This window comes from Eriocheir sinensis, chromosome 51 (genome assembly GCF_024679095.1).
Source record: "Eriocheir sinensis breed Jianghai 21 chromosome 51, ASM2467909v1, whole genome shotgun sequence".
NCBI classification, from domain to species: Eukaryota; Metazoa; Arthropoda; class Malacostraca; order Decapoda; family Varunidae; genus Eriocheir; species Eriocheir sinensis.
In genome coordinates, this window is record NC_066559.1 from 9,710,348 (window position 1) to 9,729,116 (window position 18,769).

General features: G+C 44.7%; 2 protein-coding genes across 3 annotated transcripts; one reads left to right on the top strand and one right to left on the bottom strand.

Annotated features, from left to right (window-relative positions):
- Nucleotides 1–864: 864 nt before the first annotated feature.
- Nucleotides 865–9,255, bottom strand: LOC126982662 (NAD(P)H pyrophosphatase NUDT13, mitochondrial-like). The gene is made up of 7 exons (XM_050834924.1): nt 9,107–9,255; nt 7,417–7,552; nt 5,997–6,082; nt 4,073–4,271; nt 3,562–3,726; nt 2,657–2,802; nt 865–1,478 (listed from the first exon to the last, which is right to left on the bottom strand). The coding sequence occupies exons 1-7, from the start codon at nt 9,212–9,214 to the stop codon at nt 1,260–1,262; spliced, it is 1,059 nt and encodes a 352-aa protein (XP_050690881.1). The 5' UTR covers nt 9,215–9,255; the 3' UTR covers nt 865–1,259.
- Nucleotides 2,681–18,697, top strand: LOC126982659 (probable glutamate receptor). 2 transcript variants are annotated; one of them, XM_050834922.1, is made up of 11 exons: nt 2,681–2,819; nt 11,352–11,555; nt 12,087–12,338; nt 12,653–12,909; nt 13,306–13,501; nt 14,037–14,278; nt 14,843–15,033; nt 15,728–15,958; nt 16,049–16,224; nt 16,971–17,166; nt 17,791–18,697. In XM_050834922.1, the coding sequence occupies exons 5-11, from the start codon at nt 13,320–13,322 to the stop codon at nt 17,959–17,961; spliced, it is 1,389 nt and encodes a 462-aa protein (XP_050690879.1). In that variant the 5' UTR covers nt 2,681–2,819; nt 11,352–11,555; nt 12,087–12,338; nt 12,653–12,909; nt 13,306–13,319; the 3' UTR covers nt 17,962–18,697. The 2 variants fall into 2 exon arrangements, with proteins under 2 accessions (XP_050690879.1, XP_050690878.1); XM_050834921.1 differs by lacking the exons at nt 2,681–2,819; nt 11,352–11,555; nt 12,087–12,338 and having other exon boundaries at nt 12,556–12,909.
- The last annotated feature ends 72 nt before the right edge of the window (nt 18,698–18,769 follow it).

Here is an 18,769-nt window from a genome sequence, read left to right on the forward strand (position 1 = left end):
GTGATTAGGAGAGTGAAAACAGCAGAGAAATTTAACTTAGTAACTGCACCTCCACTCACAAGATCCACAGACTCATGAAAGTGGAAGGAACTGGCAGTGAAGGACACAATGTTCAAGCAAAATGTGAGTCCCTGCGACCTTCACTGATTGGAAGAGTAAGAATGGCAGAGAAATTTAACTTTACCACCCGCACCTCTACTCACAAGATCCACAGACTCGTGAAAGTGGAAGAAACTGGCGGTGAAGGACACAATACTCTGGCAAATGTGAGTTCCTGCAACCTTCAGTAATTAAAAGAGTGAAAACAGCTGAGAAATTCAACTTTCCTACCTGAACCTCCACTCACAAGACCCGGAGACTCGTGAAAGTGGGAGGAACTGACAGTGAGCGGTAAATCCCTGAGTCCTGACACGCGACCACTGTGCCTTTACTGGTCTTATTAAAGCTACGCAATGCTACGCTAGGTTATAAAAGACAATCCCTCGGTTGCTATGTGGTGCTTTCTTACACGAAGGCACACCAACACAACAGACACCCTCCTGATCAGGCTCCGAGCATCCAAGACCCGAGTCCATTGTGCCTTTACTGGTCTTCTTCAAGCTATGCAAAGACAATCCCTTGGTTGCCATGTGGTGCTTTCCTACACAAAGGCACACCAACACAACAGACACCCTCCTGATCAGGCTCCGAGCATCCAAGACCCGAGTCCATTGTGCCTTTACTGGTCTTCTTCAAGCTATGCAAAGACAATCCCTTGGTTGCTATGTGGTGCTTTCCAATATGAAGGCACACCAATACGTACTTGATTAACTACAAACACCCTCCAAGGCCTGAATCCCAAAGTATCTTATTCATAAATGTACATCCTGAGACACTTTTATTAAGAACATGAGCCATCTTCTCCCTATGCTTGGGCCCAGTCTGTACTTTTACTATGGTGTGCTGGAACACAGACTCAAGTACCTATGTCAGACACACACACCTATACAGACTTGGACTCACAAAAACGCCCTCCCTGATCAGCCCCCATGCATCTAAAACCTGAATTCCAGTGTCCTGTTTTTAAAGACACAGACTCAAGTAGCGATGCAGTGGTTCACAATGCTACACTCCCTCACACACACACACACACACACACACACACAGCTATACAAACCTCTCAGACCCACACCACATCCTTCAACACAGACTGAAGTAGCTATGCAATGATATGAAAGGCTCCACACCCTTCCACACTAAACACCCACTGCTGGCCACCCTCAATAGATGTGCTGGTAAATCTCCTGAATGGGTGTGCCCTTGAACCAGTGGGAGATGAGGTGGAAGGCGATGGCTCCAGGGGGCGGCACAAACAGCTCCCCCGATGGGTTCCCGCGCAGCCTCATGTGTGGGTTGGAGTTGATGCGGTCTAAGGCGGTTCCCACCTCCTCCCTGGTGAACCATTTGGCGTCCTGAAGTTCGTTTGTGTCGATATCAAGCTGGAAGGGAAGGATATATGCTTAGCCATCCCTTCATCCCTTGCCCTGAAGCCCTTTTTAAATGATAGGGGAAGGATGTGTAGCTCATTTGTGCATATATCAAGCTGGAAGGGAAGGATGCATATCACAGTGGGGGTGAGTGTTGGGTTATCATTCTTTTCCTTATTATTATTATCATTGAGATCCACAAAAGAGCACCAAGGGAAAATGAAAGATTGAAAGACCCAAACAGTCCCCTTGATGAGCAGATGTAAATATGAAAAATGAGACAGTGACAGTAAAGTGAGGAGGAGAATATAACAAAAAGGGACGGGGAGAAAAACAAGACCTAATGAGCTAACAAGTGAGTGTCGACTTATCATCCTTATCAGTGTCAACAAGGGGAGGAGGTTGGTGGTCTTGTACGTTTCCGCCTCCCATACCAACTCCTTCCAAAGGCCGAAAAGGAGATCAGTCAGATTCTAGCGAGTGTTTTGAAGGCTCATGGTACAGAGGAAGGGTCAAACTACTACTAGGCTCCTTAAACCACCCCTGGAAATGCCCAAAACTCCTACAAAAGCCTAGTAAAATATGAGTGATTGGGTGTTGAAATGTTTTGTTTTTGTAGACTCATGGTACAGAGGAAGGGTCAAACTACTACTAGGCTCCTTAAACCACCCCTACAAAAGCCTAGTAAAATATGAGTGACTGGGTGTTGAAATGTTTTGTTTTTGTAGACTCAAGGTACAGAGGGTCAAACTCTACTAGGGTCAGTTAAACCACCCCTGGAAATGCCCAAAACTCCTACAAAAGCCTAGTAAAATATCAAGGTACAGAGGAAGGTGAAACTACTACTAAGGTCCTTAAACCACCCCTACAAAAGCCTAGTAAAATATGAGTGATTGGGTGTTGAAATGTTTTGTTTTTGTAGACTCAAGGTACAGAGGAAGGGTCAAACTACTACTAGGCTCCTTAAACCACCCCTGGAAATGCCCAAACTCCTATGAAAGCCTTGTCAGATATGTATGAGTACTTGGGCACCAACATTTTTAAGATTATGGCCCTCAGTTAACATAGGTGGTAGATATTGTTAGTTTAAAAGGGTCTGTATTTGTGTTGCTGGCTCCCTACAAAACATGCGTCGAAGTCTTTGAGAACGGCCCACAATCTCATCTGGAAGCAGTACGTGGATGTCTCACCGGCTGTTTCTCCACCTCAGCGAAGCACCCGGTCATGAGGGAGCCGGGGAAGGGCCAGTGTTGGGACGCGATGTACCTCACCACCGCCACCTCGATGCCCACCTCCTCCGCCACCTCCCTGCGCACCGTCTCCTCTAGATTCTCACCTGGAAGATTGAAGAAGGTAAACACTATATTCTTGTTCACTTTTCTCACTGTCTCCTCTAAACTCTCACCTGGAGATTGGAAAAGGTAAACGCTATCCCTTACCATTTTTCTCACTGTCTCCTCTAAACTCTCACCTGGAGATTGGAAAAGGTAAACGCTATCCCTTACCATTTTTCTCACTGTCTCCTCTAAACTCTCACCTGGAGATCAGAAAATGTAAACTATTCCTACAACCTATTTTTCGCGGTCTCCTTTTACTTCTCGCCTGTAAGACAGAAGGTAAACACTATCCCTTCACCATTTTTTTCACTGTTCACCGTCTTGCTTAGCCTGTTACGGACTATATATTCTTATCATTCACGTCCCAGAGAGAATTCAGTGAAGATTTTGATTGTTTTCTCACTCTTCTTTCCTCTTAACCCGTTGACTGCGGATTTCCTACAAGAAGACCTCACCAAGCTACAGGAATGGAACAAAAAGTGTCTGCTACAATTCAATGAAGAGAGGGAAAATCTACTCCATTATCAAACTCATCAAAATGTGTAGTACAATGTCATTATAAGTCAGAATCACAGGGCATACCATGAACAAGAATACAGGGTATCCCACAAACTTGAAAATCTGTGAATGACTGATTGGAATATCAAGTCAAGGCACCACAAGTACATGGCGCTCGGGGTCTTAAAGCGGCAATATCAGGGGACAACTGTAAACTCTTAATACGACTCAAACACAGGAGACTCGACTGACGGCCTCACCCACATCAGAGAAACCGGCGATGCAGGAGTACATTCCCTGGGGGTGGCGAGGCTGGCGCACCAAAACAATGTGCTGGTGCTCGGGATCCGTCACAAGCACGATGCCCACTGGTGCCGAGCTGGGGTAGTGCGTCTGGCTGCAGCTGGTGCATCGACGGGAGTAGCCTGGGGGTGTGGGGGGAGATGAGAGGTTAGAGGTGGGATGTGGTGTGGATAGCTATGATTGGTACAACTCAAAAAAGAAGGACCAGGAAGAGTTAGAGGAAAATTTAAGAGGAGGAGGAGAAGGAGGAAGAAGAAGAATAGGAAGAGGAGGGGAAAGAGCGGGAGGAAGAGGATGATGATGATAATGAGGAAAAAGAAGGAGGAAGAAAAAAATGATGAGGAAGAGACAGGAGGAGGAAGAGGAGGAATAGGAAAAACAAGAAAAAGAACAAAAACAAGATGAGTGTGGTAGCTGCCCCCCCCCCCAACACACACACACACATTGTCCACCATCACCTCCCCATACCTGAAGCGCTCCTGTTGGTCGCCGTGCCACACTTGCCACAGAAGGCGTTGTTTTTGTTCCACATGAGCACGCAGTTGGCCCGGGACAGAGTGTGGGCGTCCTGCCAGCTCACCATGAACAGCCCAAGCCGGAGGTCCGTGAAGAGGCCGCCCGTGTCGTCCTCCAGCTTCTCCTTGGTGTGCGACGGCAGCTCCCCCACCTGAGGAGAAAGTGGCGGTGCGTCCTTCAGTGTTCCTGGTTGTTGCTATGGCGCCTTGACTAGATATCCCAATCAGTCAGTCAATCAGTCATTCACAGATTCTCAAGTTTGTGGGATACCCTGCAAGTATTCCTGGCTGGGCGTTCATGGTATGCCCTGTGATTGTGACTTAAAATGACGTTGTACTACACATTTTGACGAGTTTGATGACGTAATTGGGTTTTCAAGTGTACCAGAAGTTAGTTATAGGGTATTTCTTGGTTGCACTGGGCCACTGATTGTTTACAGATATTAATTTGCTGGGGTTTTATTGTGCCCCCAAACTCCCTGCAAATGTTGGGAGATGACTGAGTTTGTAGGAATGTAATAACCACCTTGTCTTTATGGGAAAATTTAAGAGGAGGAGGAGGAGAAGGAAAGTGGGAGATGCGTAAAGGAGAGAACCCAAGCGTTGAAGGGTGATAGGAAGTAAATGTTAAAGTCTCATTGAAAAAAGAATAACCAGGTGGAGCCAGAGGAAAATTTAAGAGGAGGAGGAGGACAAGGAAAGTGGGAGATGCGTAAAAGAGAGAGCCCAAGCGTTGAAGGATGGTTGGAAGTAAATGTTAAAGTCTCATTGAAAAAAGAATAACCAGGTGGAGCCAGAGGAAAATTTAAGAGGAGGAGGAGGACAAGGAAAGTGGGAGATGTGTAAAGGAGAGAACCCAAGCGTTGAAGGGTGATAGGAAGTAAATGTTAAAGTCTCATTGAAAAAAGAATAACCAGGTGGAGCCAGAGGAAAATTTAAGAGGAGGAGGAGGACAAGGAAAGTGGGAGATGCGTAAAAGAGAAAGCCCAAGCGTTGAAGGGTGATAGGAAGTAAATGTTAAAGTCTCATTGAAAAAAGAATAACCAGGTGGAGCCAGAAGAGGATTTTGAGGAAGAGGAAGAACAGGAAGAGGAGGAGGAGGAGGTTGATGGAGAAGAGGAGGAAGCGGAGAAGAAGAAAGAAGAACAAGAAAAGAACAACTAGGTCACAGCTGTACAGTCACCCCGAGCAAAGCACAAAGGACTTGAATGTTATCTCAAGCTTGACCCCCATGTTGCTTACCTCACTTCAGCAGGGAGCAACACAGTTTAGGAAATCTCCATGTAGTCACTTGAAAATTATTACTATATATAGAATTCAGTCAGTCACAAATGCTTTCCTTCTAACATATAATCATCACATCCACCAGCTACTTAACTTTCAATCAGGGCCACATTCTGCACTCAACAAAACAAGGGCACAAGCACAATGGAAGGCATATCGTCACCTTCGTAAACAAACTGCAAGAGTCATTTTCTTTACCTCTCGGGAAATCGATAAAAACAGTCTCATTTTCAAAGTCGGCTTAAGATATCGGCAGAACAGTTAGGTTAATTTTAGAACAGTAGTAAGATGTCTCTCAACCCGAAATTGACCTCTCTTTTTGGCCTCTTGTTCTGATTTCTTTTAGAGGAACAGCGTCAATCGGGCTTTTATTGTTGCTGTTTTTGTTCTTTTTTGCCCTTGAGCCGACTCCCTTACTGAGAAGAAAAAAAGAAAAAAAAACCACCCTGGAATGACAGAGGCAACTATGTATACCAAAAGGTGCGACACTACATGATGAAAAACGGATTGAGTAAAAGATTTAAGAATCGTCGAAAAATGGACTCGGGTCGTTTGTTTACGCAGGAGACGATATAAAGAGTCACAAGTTTTACCTGCACACTGTACCTTGGCTTGCCCTCCTCCGAGACATCCAGCAGCACGGAGGAACGCAACACCTCCGGGTAATATTTCAGCAACTCTGAAACGGAAACACTCGCAGATCTATATTTTCGTCAGTGCAAGAGGATTCAATAAGCATACAATTCACATTATCAAGAAGTAAGTAGTTAGGTGCATTAGAAAGGCAGCCTGTAAAATTGTATGATATAGTACAAGTATTGATTGAGAAATGGATGGTACAACTGAGAAAATTAACCCCTTGACTGTGGACTTCCTACCAGAAGACATCACCAAGCTACAGGAATGGAATAAGAAGTGGCTGCTACAATTCAATGAAGAAAATGTAAAGTCCTGCGCCTTTGGAGGGGAAATCCAGCATACCAATACCACATGGGAACACTCCACTATCCACCACAGAGGCAGACAAAGACCTGGGAGTATATGTTACCAGGCTACCAGTGAAGGCGAAATCCATGCCAATCGCAGCGGACGGGTTAAGAAAGAAATGGAAGGTACACTGAGGTAACTTAAGTAGGCAAGACATGTGGAGAGAGGCAAGTGGAGATGCCTTGCCAGACCATACAAGGCCATACAAGGAACAAGTACTGAGCAATATAAAAAAGAGGTGCATAACTATTATCAGGTTGAGATTACACATAGTTACCCCTGTGAAGGAATTCTGATATAAGCACACCCACAATAGAATAACTGATAAAGTAGAAGGTTGAGAGGATCTACATGTAGCAATCATTATTCGGTCATGATAAAGGACCAAGGGCTGAAAAAAAAATATATATAAATAAATAAAATAAAATGCCCTTGAAAATACTAGTTCGGCAAAGAGAACAGAAGCTGAAAAGTGATTCTCAGATATTGTTCCTGAAGTATCTTGGAGGTACTGTGAAGGAAAGACAATAGAAGGAAGGCTGCTCCATCATTTACCACGGAAAGTGATGAAAGGAAGGAGGAAGAAAAGAATGGCAGAGTAGGAGGAGGAAGACGAAGAAAAGGATAAACAAAAAAAGAACAAGAAGAACAAGAACAAGATGAATGTGGTAACTGAACTGAGATGAACGGAAAGGGATTATAAGACTTTGGTCCCGAAGTCTTGGAGGTTCCTTGGAGAAAAAACAGTACAAAGCTGCTTCATCATATACTGGTGAAAGGGATGAAGGACTGAGAGGCTTGAAAAGAAATTATCAGATTATATTCCTGAGGTGTCTTACATTAGAAGATTGCTGCATCATTTACCAGCGAAAGGGATGAAGGACTGAAAAGAGTGAAGATGAATTATCAGATTTTGTTCTCAAGGTATCTTGGAAGGAATACAGAAAGCAGCTCCATCGTTTACCATTGAAAAGGATGAAGGACTGAGATGACCCACTGGTACATAACAGGAGAAATTGTGCCCACCTGGATAAGTGAGCCACACGATTGCCTCCTCGGTGTTGGCCTTGTCGACGCGCAGAAGAGGCTTGCTGCGGTAGTACAGGAGGAAGTGGCCGTCAGGGAGGAAGGAGGAACAGAGGGAGTCCTGTTCCTTGAGGTGCTGTGGGGGAAGGTGGGAACGTTATCATCATGGAAAGATTTTATAAGTGACATTCTTTTCTAATCAAATTATTATTATTCCTATTCTTCTTCTTATTATTATTATTGGGTCTATGAAAGGGTGCTGAGAGAAAAAAAATATTGATATGAACCCAGATTCCCCTTGATGAGCAGACATGGATGGGAAAAGTGGGAGAGCCAGAGAAAGTAAAGTAAGGAGAATAAAGAAAGGAGGAGACACACTCACACTCCCCCAACAGAACCCAAGAAAAAAGAATGCAATCAAGGTAAAGGTCACTAAGGATCTGCGTGACCTTTTCCAAACACAATCTTGTTAATACTTCTTTCATTATGCATGGGAGGCAAATGGCTAGTGTTTTTAGTTCTGTTTTTCATGAACCAAGGAATAGGAACCTCAGGAATTCATGGACCAATCAACTTGTGTAGCCAGGCAGACGTGCAGGATTTTGATCACGTCTATCAGTCATCTGTACGTGCAGGAATGTGACCTCAAACTGCTTGCCTCTTCTTCTTCCTCTTTGGCCGGTGTGAGGAGCAAGTCTTTATATTTAGATTTATGCCTTTTCCCTCAAACTATTTACCGTTGCCGTTTACGGTTTACCATTGATGAGGTTTCAGGCCTCGCTCTGCTGCCAGGGCAAAAAAAATACGAGACCTCCAAGATCGTTTAGGGAAGGGGATAGGCAAAAATTGAAAAGAGGCATAACTCGAAAAGTAGACATTTGCGACGGAAATGAGGTACAAAATCGTGCAATTCACTACATCTATCACCAGAAAAACATGAACCACGTAAGAAAATAGTTGGTTGGGTGAAAATGTAAATTGTCCGTATCTTTTTTCTAAGGTACCATGTTTGGACATTTGGCTCCAAACGACAGCCAGTATTAATTTTTCCTGAAATAGAAAAGAGGAACCGCGTTAAGTCAAAACAGTTTTTGTCTCTGAGTCGCCGCTGGATAGCCAATACGCTCCATCAGGCAGGTAATACTCACTATAATGAGTACATAGGTGAAAGGAACATAATGACAGCATCCCTTCAACTAATAACAGGTCATTAATTATTAGTGAAAGTTAAAGTATTATTGCTTCTACACCTGGGCAGCCAACAGGTAAATCAGGTGAGTAGGCTTAACCCGGTAGCAGCGACGGGCCAAATTTGTGGCTTTACCGTTTAGCAGCGACGGACCAATTTTGTGCCATGATATAAACCCCAAAAAATAGATGATACATAAACTGATCACAAATGCTTTGATATATATTATGAAATGGTTTGTGTGAGTGATGATTTTTTCTCATTTTTCTCGCTTGGAGGGACCATTAAGAAACATGATCCCCGCTGCTACCGGGTTAATTAGACCAGGCAATGCAATATTACCAATCTATAGGCCAAAGAACGTATTGACAGCCTCACCTTACCTAAATACACGTCTTATTAGCATTATGTTGGGTAAGTTATATCATCATTAGTGTTATATTTCACGAGGTTACCTAATGGGCCGTGTGACCTCATTACCCTAAACACCTGTCCGCTCACCTGCAGGAAGCGAACCCTCTCCACGTAGCTGATGTCCCGCCGGAGGTGCCGCGTCGGGAGCCTCAGGGGCGGCCCGAGGCGGCGCAGGAGGGGCAGCAGTATGGACATGTCTGCAGCGTGTCCGTCCAGCCCTCAGCCACGGACACGGACACGGGCGGTGGTGAACTTGATCTTGATGTCGCAGGTGGCCTTCTTCTTCCTCTGAGCTTGATCTTGATGTCATAGATGATTTAGGGTTTTCCCATGTCAGACCTTATAACAGCAGCTCCTGTGGCAAAAAAAACAAAAACAAAAAACCATGCAGAACAGACAGTATCCTACGTAAATGGTAGTAGTAATGGGACAAAATACCTGGTGGTGGTGCTGGTAGGCCTTGGTCTAGGACACTCATGCTGACGGCCAAAACGCGGCTCTTACTTGGTCCGGGGAGGGTGTTTGATTGATTGATTGATAGTTTATTGTTGCAGGTAAACAACAAGGGAGAAGGCTTATTTACTTTTTCGTAGGCCTCCCATGTGGAGAATGATGCTGGTTGGCTCTTCCTGCTGGTCTTGAGAGCCAGACTCGATTACAAGATTTTGGGTACAGGTAGTTCTCCGTGGTGTAGTAACTAGTAGGTGAACAGCGACTCACCAAGAGCCTGAATTCTGCCTAGTGGAGACCACCCTCCGTGACTCTCGAAAGACGTGACTGGTTAGCACGCCCGAGTTCGAATCCCTGTCCGAGTAGTCGGCGTGACCGCAGAGAGAGTCAATGACAAATAACTGGTGGAAAATTTGGTATCTTCTTTTTAGATTTGGTCTCAGAAGCCTGCCCTATACTGAGAAGAAATTAGGAAACAAAACGCCGCCGGAGTGTCTGAGATCTGATAAACCATCGACTCGCTTAGTTCGACAAGGCTAAACAGACTTTAGAGAAACATCATGTCTCGTAGGTCTAGCGTGTGTTACAGATGGCGGACACGAGTTCTAATTGTGGTTTAATGTGGTGGTTGTAGACGGCAAGCAGAAGTTTCTTGCATGACAGCGAGCGACCAGGAAAAAAAAAATATATATATATATATATATATATATATATATATATATATATATATATATATATATATATATATATATATATATATATATATATATATATATATATATATATATATATATATATATATATATATATATATATATATATATATATATATATATATATATATATATATATATATATATATATATATATATATATATATATATATATATATATATATATATATATATATATATATATATATATATATATATATATATATATATATATATATATATATATATATATATATATATATATATATAGAGAGAGAGAGAGAGAGAGAGAGAGAGAGAGAGAGAGAGAGAGAGAGAGAGAGAGAGAGAGAGAGAGAGAGAGAGAGAGAGAGAGAGAGAGAGAGAGAGAGAGAGAGAGAGAGAGAGAGAGAGAGAGAGAGAGAAAAAAAAACACACATAAATATCATATAGATTAGAAGTTACCACTGCAGAGAAGACACTTATTATAACTGAGAGAGAGAGAGAGAGAGAGAGAGAGAGAGAGAGAGAGAGAGAGAGAGAGAGAGAGAGAGAGAGAGAGAGAGAGAGAGAGAGAGAGAGAGAGAGAGAGAGAGAGAGCGCATTATATAACCAACATACGGGAGCGACAAACCGACAGACAGACAGGCAGGATCACTCGCAAACCAACAGAGGGCGCCAGCAATGCCTCGAGCCAGGAGTCGCTTTGCATCTCCTCGGTATGAAGCACAAACACTAAACAAACACGAATAGAGTGCGCACGTTAAGGTTGCTAGTTTGTACGCACCATATAAAGAACAGACAATGAACAACCAGTGCGTACATTATGGTTGCTATTTTGTACGCACCCATAATGACTAATTAGAACAAGGGAAACGAAAAGATATTATTTGCATGTGTTATGATAGGGATGGATAGAAATAGAAATAAAGGAGTCTGTAATAAGGAAAAAGATGAAGATAAGATTGATTGTATATGGATAGAGGTGGGCAGGAATAGGACACAAGGGAGTCTAGTAAGGAAAAATATATAAAATTAATTGTAATTGTAAGGATAGGGATAGGCAGGAATAGGAACAGTAGAGTCAAGTGTGAGTATCTGCAGTCTTCTCTCTCTCTCTCTCTCTCTCTCTCTCTCTCTCTCTCTCTCTCTCTCTCTCTCTCTCTCTCTCTCTCTCTCTCTCTCTCAAGATGGCTGTGGGTGACCCTGCTCCTCACCCTAGCCCGCGCCGCCCTCCCGACCCCCTTCCCGCCTCCGTCCGTGGGTGTGCGGGGGGCGGGGATCAGTCCGCTGGTAGGCGTGGCGGCTCAGCTGGCCCGCGAACACCTGGCTCGATGTCACCTGGTGCTGGCCGCAGGTGACGCCCGCGACCCCTCCTTCGGCGCCCTCGTCAGGTGAGGAAGAGTAGGGGTAGACAGATAGATAGGTACTTAGATAGATAAAAGATAAATGAATATAAAGGTAGATAGATAGATGGATAGATACGTAGATGAAGATGGCTAGCTATAGATATATATATGCGTATTTTTTTTTTTTCGCATTCCCCAAAACACACCATATATTTTATTTTCTAATATACACCATTCTATTACTTCTCTTTTCAAAATGTATTCATCCTGACGTAACACTCGCGCAAAAGGAGACCGAGCTTCTTCTTGTAGGCTCCCTGTCTTAATATCCCGTTTTTTGCTGTTAATTGTTATTGTGTTTTTACATTAAAGGAAGCAACTCAAGGGAAACAAAGCGATAGTGTAAAAAAAATAAGCCCGCTAATCGATGCTCCTATGAAAGAGAAATGTAAAGAATGGCTAAAAGAGAGGTCAGTTTCGGGTTTAAAGGCGGGCGTATCCTCCTCCATTGATATATTCTTCCAATGCCCTCACGTCCCTCTCATCAGCCTCTTACATCTCCTTGTCTTCTTGCAGCCAATTGTGGGACGACGGGAGGACGTGCGTAGGAGTCTGGGGGGGAGGAAAAACAACCCACAGATCCTCTTCGTCCTCCTCCTCCTCCTCCTCCCCCAACTCATCCCTCGCGGAGCTCTTCTCTCGCAGGGATCCTACGCTTCCTTGCCGGGCTATCCTTCTCCTCCTTCCATCCTCCTCCTCTTCCTCTTTTTCTTCCCCTTCTTCGTCTTCTTCTTCCGTTGCTAATAATACGGCGACGTCTGTTTGGAGGTAAGTATATAATGAGAGAGAGAGAGAGAGAGAGAGAGAGAGAGAGAGAGAGAGAGAGAGAGAGAGAGAGAGAGAGAGAGAGAGAGAGAGAGAGAGAGAGAGAGAGAGAGAGAGAGAGAGAGAGAGAGAGAGAGAGAGAGAGAGAGAGAGAGAGAGAGAGAGAGAGAGAGAGAGAGAGAGAGAGAGAGAGAGAGAGAGAGAGAGAGAGAGAGAGAGAGAGAGAGAGAGAGAGAGAGAGAAGGACAAAGATTCATGAGGTCTTTTCTAATCCCACATCCTCATCCTCCACCATCATCATCATCTTCTAAACACAGCATCCTCGACTGGCTCACCCTCACGCCGGAGACACGAGTGGTGGTGGTCGGGGGTGACGGTGCGCACCCACCAACCCACCCACGCCTCGCCCACACCTTCCACGTCCTCCACCTGGCCGTGCGGGAAAAAGAGGAGAAGAGGGTAAGGGTGGTTGTGAGTCGTCTCTGTCACTACTGCCGAAGAGGGGGTGTTGGGTGGACGCTAATTGGTTACTGGTCTTCGGAAGGTGCTCAGGATAGCGCCGTGCTCTTCCCAGGTGATATATATATATATATATATATATATATATATATATATATATTTATATATATATATATATATATATAGATAGATAGATAGATAGAGAGAGAGAGAGAGAGAGAGAGAGAGAGAGAGAGAGAGAGAGAGAGAGAGAGAGAGAGAGAGAGAGAGAGAGAGTATGATGATGATGATGATAATAATGCTGATGATAATAATAACAATAATAATAATGATAATAATAATAATAATAATAATAATAATAATAATAATAATAATAATAATAATAATAATAATGACAATATATTCCTTTTTTTTCACTCTCTTTCCTCCTTTGCTTCTTTGATTCTTTACCTCTCTCTCTCTCTCTCTCTCTCTCTCTCTCTCTCTCTCTCTCTCTCTCTCTCTCACACAGACACTACAGAGGACATGCACAGACACAGACTTCGCGTGGTGGCCAAAGAACTCTTCCCTTACGTGTGTTATAACCTTCCCTCTTCCTCCTCCTCCTCTTCCTTCTCCTCCTCCTCCTCCTCCTCTGGTCCTCTCATCCCGTGTGATTCCCTCGACTTCCGGATCTTGGACACAGCCGCGAGTCTCCTTAACTTTACGTATGTTTATATAGTACTTCTTTATTGATTGATTGATGGGTAAATATAGAGAGATGAATAGATAAATAGAGAGGTTAGTTTCAAGAGGAGAGTATCAAGACATCTCTCCAGGGGGCTCTGATCTCTCTTCTCGCTTCTCGTTTGTTTTTTTCTTTTGCCGGAGCAGCGTCTGGCGGGCCTTTGAGCTGCCTCCCGTGCTGTGAAAAAAAAAAATGTAAATAGGTAGTTAGATTGATAGAGAGATATATAGATAGATAAATAGACAGATAGAGTGATAAACAGATAGATATATTAAGTAATTAGGTTATCGAGTCATGGCGGATATCAATATTAGTATAAGTACCGTGACCTCCTACCCTCTACCTAATTAATGACCTAAAACTTGTGACTTTAGATAGATAGATAGATAAATAGATAGATAGATAGAAAGATTAAGTGATTAGTTTATTGAGTCATGGCGGATATTAATATTAGTATAAGTACCGTGACCTTCTACCCTCTATCTAACTATTGACCTACCACCCCTGTCTTGTAGCTACGAGGTGTGGGCCCCCAGGGATGACAAGTGGGGGGCGCTGGTGCTGGGGGGAAGCTGGAACGGCATCGTGGGGGAGTTGCTGCGGGGGGAGGCTGACCTGTCGTTGCGCCTCTTCTGGTCCGCCGACAGGAAGATGGCCATTGACTTCACCCGCGCGTATATCTTTGAGCCCTTCGTTATGGTCACCCGCCAGCCAGGCCCCCTCCAGCAGAGTCTCGCCCCCGTCAGACCCTTCACCGGTGGGTCTTCTTCTTCTTCTTCTTCTTCTTCTTCTTCTTCTTCTTCTTCTTCTTCTTCTTCTTCTTCTTCTTCTTCTTCTTCTTCTTCTTCTTCTTCTTCTTCTTCTTCTTCTTCTTCTTCTTCTTCTTCTTCTTCTTCTTCTTCTTCTTCTTCTTCTTCTTCTTCTTCTTCTTCTTCTTCTTCTTCTTCTTCTTCTTCTTCTTCTTCTTCTTCTTCTTCTTCTTCTTCTTCTTCTTCTTCTTCTTCTTCTTCTTCTTCTTCTTCTTCTTCTTCTTCTTCTTCTTCTTCTTTTACTTCTTCTTCTTCTTCTTCTCGTTTTCTTTTCTTGTTCTTGGTCTTGTATTTGTTCTTCTTGTTATCTTTCTTGTTCATTTTCTCGCTCTTCTTTACGCTGTTGTTGTTGTTCTTCTTCGTGTTCTCCTTCCTGTTCTTGTTCTTCTTGTTCTTGTTCACCTTCTTCTATCTACCTACTTACCTACATCTATCTATCTATCTATCTATCTACCTCTCTCTCTATCTATATTTCTCTCTCTATCAATCTCATCCTCGGCCTACACTAACAGGCGAGGTGTGGGCGGTGCTTCTGGGCGTGACATCAGCGGCAGGGGTGGCGCTGTGGGCGGTGCAGGGGGCGGGGTCACGACTGAGGGGCGGCGATGGGCGTGGTCTGGGTCTCGGCACCTCGCTCCTGACGGCCTGGGGTATGCTGCTAGCGGACATGCCCACCACGCTCCCGACCTCTCTTCCTGTTAGGGTAAGGATTATTCTCTCTCTTTCTCTCTCTTTCTTTGTGGTAATGGCCCATGGTGACGGTCAAACTTGGGGTAGTGTACGTGTATTCTGCATCATAACGTACAATGGGTGGCGGTGATGATGGTGATGGTGATGACAGTAGTGGTGGTGGTGATAGGTATTCTGCATTACAAGTGGTGTTAATGATGGTGACAACAGGTAACCGTGGAGTGACATGTGGCGATGGTGATGGTAGAAGTAGTGATGGTGATGGTGGTGATGATGGTGATGGTGATGACAGTAGTGGTGGTGGTGATAGGTATTCAGCATTACAAGTGGTGTTAATGATGGTGACAACAGGTAACCGTGGAGTGACATGTGGTGATGGTGATGGTAGAAGTAGTGATGGTGATGGTGGTGATGATGGTGATGGTGATGACAGCAGTGGTGGTGGTGATAGGTATTCTGCATTACAAGTGGTGTTATGATGGTGACAACAGGTAACCGTGGAGTGCCGTGTGGTGATGGTGATGGTAGAAGTAGTGATGGTGATGGTGATGACAGTAGTGGTGGTGGTGATAGGTATTCTACATTACAAGTGGTGTTATTATGGTGACAACAGGTAACCGTGGAGTGCCGTGTGTCTGCTATTGTAACGCTAGTGGTGGTGACGATGATGATGGTAAAAGTAGTGATGGTGATGGTGGTGATGGCAGGTAACAGCGGGATGGTGGTGGGTGGGCGTGGTTGTGTTGACGGCCATGTACCGCGGCTCGCTCATCGCGCACCTCACCGCGCCGGGCAACACCGCGCCGCTCAACACTCTGGCCCAGCTGCGAGGGGTGCGGGGCGCCACGTGGGGGCTGGAAGGCGGCTACGGCGTGGGCTGGGACTGGTTCAAGTTCAACATCAACCCGGACGTGAAGAAGATGTTCGGGGCGATGCAGGTAACTGAAACGTTGCCTTATGATCTACAGCCGGCCATACACGCTCGAGTCCTTTTCTCTCCTCTCATCCTTTCCCTTCTCCCCGCCTAGGTCACGCCGCGAGATGAGCAGCTCGCACGCGTGTTGAGTGGCCCACACGCCTTCTTCACCTGGAAATACTATATCCAGACGGTACTGGCAGGGCACTACACGGACGCCGCCGGCCACCATCCCTTCCACATCGGCAGTGAGGAGCTCTTAATGGGGCAGAGCGGCTGGGGCGTCAGGTGCGTGAGGGAGCAAGGGAACGAAGGAGGAAGGAAAGGTGTAGTGAAGGGATGAGTGTCGGGGTGTGGGTAGGTGAGGGCGTTAGGTGGGGTGTGTGGGTGCGTACGTGGGTAGATGAGAGTGTGAGGAAGTGTTTGAGTGGGTGAGTGTGTAAGTGTGAATGTCATTGAGTGTGAGAGTTAGTGAAACGTGTGTATAGATGTCCGTAGAGTTTCGTAAAAAATATGTGTAGTTCATGATCAATAATAATAATAATAATAATAATAATAATAATAATAATAATAATAATAATGGTAATAATAACAACAAGAACAGAAACAACAACAATAGTAAGAATAGTGACTAAGTGAGTGAATGGGTGAAATAAGGTTCTCGGTAAGTGGGTGAGAGAAGAAGTGAATGGATGTATGAATGAGGAAGTTGGTGAGTGTGCGAGTGGATGAGTAAAGGACTGAATGAATGGATGAGGGAGGAAGTGAGGGAGTGAATGAGGGAAGAAGTGAGGGAATGAATAGGTGAATGAGGGAGAGAGTGAGTGAATGAGTAAGGGAGGGAGGAAGTGCATGGATGAATGAGTGAATGAGTGAGTTAAGGACTGAGTGAGGGAGGTTACAATGTTAATAGATGAATGAGTAAATGAGAGTGAGTGAGTGAGTGAGTGAGATAGCGAGTGGGATGAACGCATGAATAAATGAATGAAAGTAGATATGTAAACGAGCAACAGCATTCAACTTTCTCCCTTCAGGAAGAGCGCCCCCTTCCTGGCACCGTTGGACAGGGTCATCGGGCGCCTGGTGGAGGTGGGGCTCATCGACCACTGGCTCAAGGACCTGTTCCCCCCCACGCAAACCAAGACCAAGATCAAGGCGACGGCGACGGACCAGCAGGAGGAGGAGGAGGAGGAGGAGGAGGAGGACGCAGACGAGGCCACAAGGAACTCGGTAAGGGAGTTATCAATGAGAGTATTAGGTCGGTAATATAAGACACTTGCAGTTCTCACATCATCAATTTCTAAAGGTCAAAGAGGGGGTCAGTCGGGTTCAAATGAGCTTTTCTTTTGGTTTATAGTACTGAGGAAGGGTCACAGTACCACAAGGGTTATAAAACTACTCATGGAAGTGCCCAAAACTCCTACGAAAGCCTTGGTAAATATGTGAACTTGGGCGATGAAATGTTTTAAAATACGACTCTTAGTGTTAGCTTATTTGTATTGTTAAGTATGTAGCCTAGTATTCCGTACAAGTGTTCCGTGTTCCATATGTTCCTTGTCTACAGTAAAAAAGAACAGTAGACGTCTTATTAGCAGGTCATAGTGACGGAAATTGGGCAAGGTCTAAAACACGATCTGCCGAATTATCATCTTTATCCGGTGCTGAAACGAAAAACAGAAACGATATAGCACGGCCTCAGAAACCCATAGTGGTCATTGGGTATTAAGTAAATAGATAAATAAAGTTGTATATATTGTTGCATTCCCCACAAAATCAATAACCTACAGCAACTGGCATCGATTCTGTCTCCATAAGCAGCCTGCGGAAGGTTAATGTTTTTCCGTGTGGCCGCAGGATGAGAGCGCGCTGCAGGTCCTTGGGCTTCACCACCTGCAGGGCGCCTTCTACCTCCTGCTGGTGGGTGGTGGCGGCGCCCTCGTGGCCTTCGTAGCCGAACACGCCATCGGAACACCCCCAGGAGGCATCAGCGCGCGTGACCGTCGGGCAAGACAGTGGCGTCGATAGTCCTTGAGTGTTATCAAAAGCGCCGGGCGAAATCCATATTGACGCCGACACAATATTTTTTTTTTTTGTGTGTTCTAGGTATGGTCGGAATATCAAAAAAAGTACCCAGCGCACAAAGAAACCGCATCAGCATAAATATGTATTTCTCGCGGCACTTTTGATAATATTTGCGCCTGTGATGAGATTGGCCGCACTCTCTTATTCTACGGTTCTGCCAAACTACAATCCGCTGGTCGTGGCTTTTGGCAGCTGAACACCTGGCTTAGCATTGAATTTATGGTTCTGAAGTCTACAAATAAAGATATGGTGAAATATAAGATACTATACGTTTCCTTTTTTTATGTATTCAGTTAACATTGCAGGAAGGAAGGTAAGAGATATGTAGTCATTGAGTTATGGTACGTATGTCCGGCTGTTTCTACGCACATTTTCAGTTTCTTCTTGCATTAGAAACAAAAAACATCAGACAGTTAACCCGTCCGCTGCGATTGGAACGAATTTGGCTCTCACTGGTAGCCTGATAACATATACTCCTAGGTCTGTCTCTGCCTCTGTGGTGGATAGTGGAGTGTTGCCCATGTGGTATTGGTGTGCTGGATATCCCCTTCCAAGGTGCAAGACTACATTTTTCTTCATTGAATTATAGCAGCCACTTTTTGATCCATTCCTGTAGCTTGGTGAGGTCTTCTTGTAGGAAATCCGCAGCCAACGGGTTAAAGGATGGCTCAAAAAGTTAATAAATTCCTGACGACACAACCCGCTATATGCCTAGCACATTTTTATTTCCCCATTAACGCACGCCAACCCA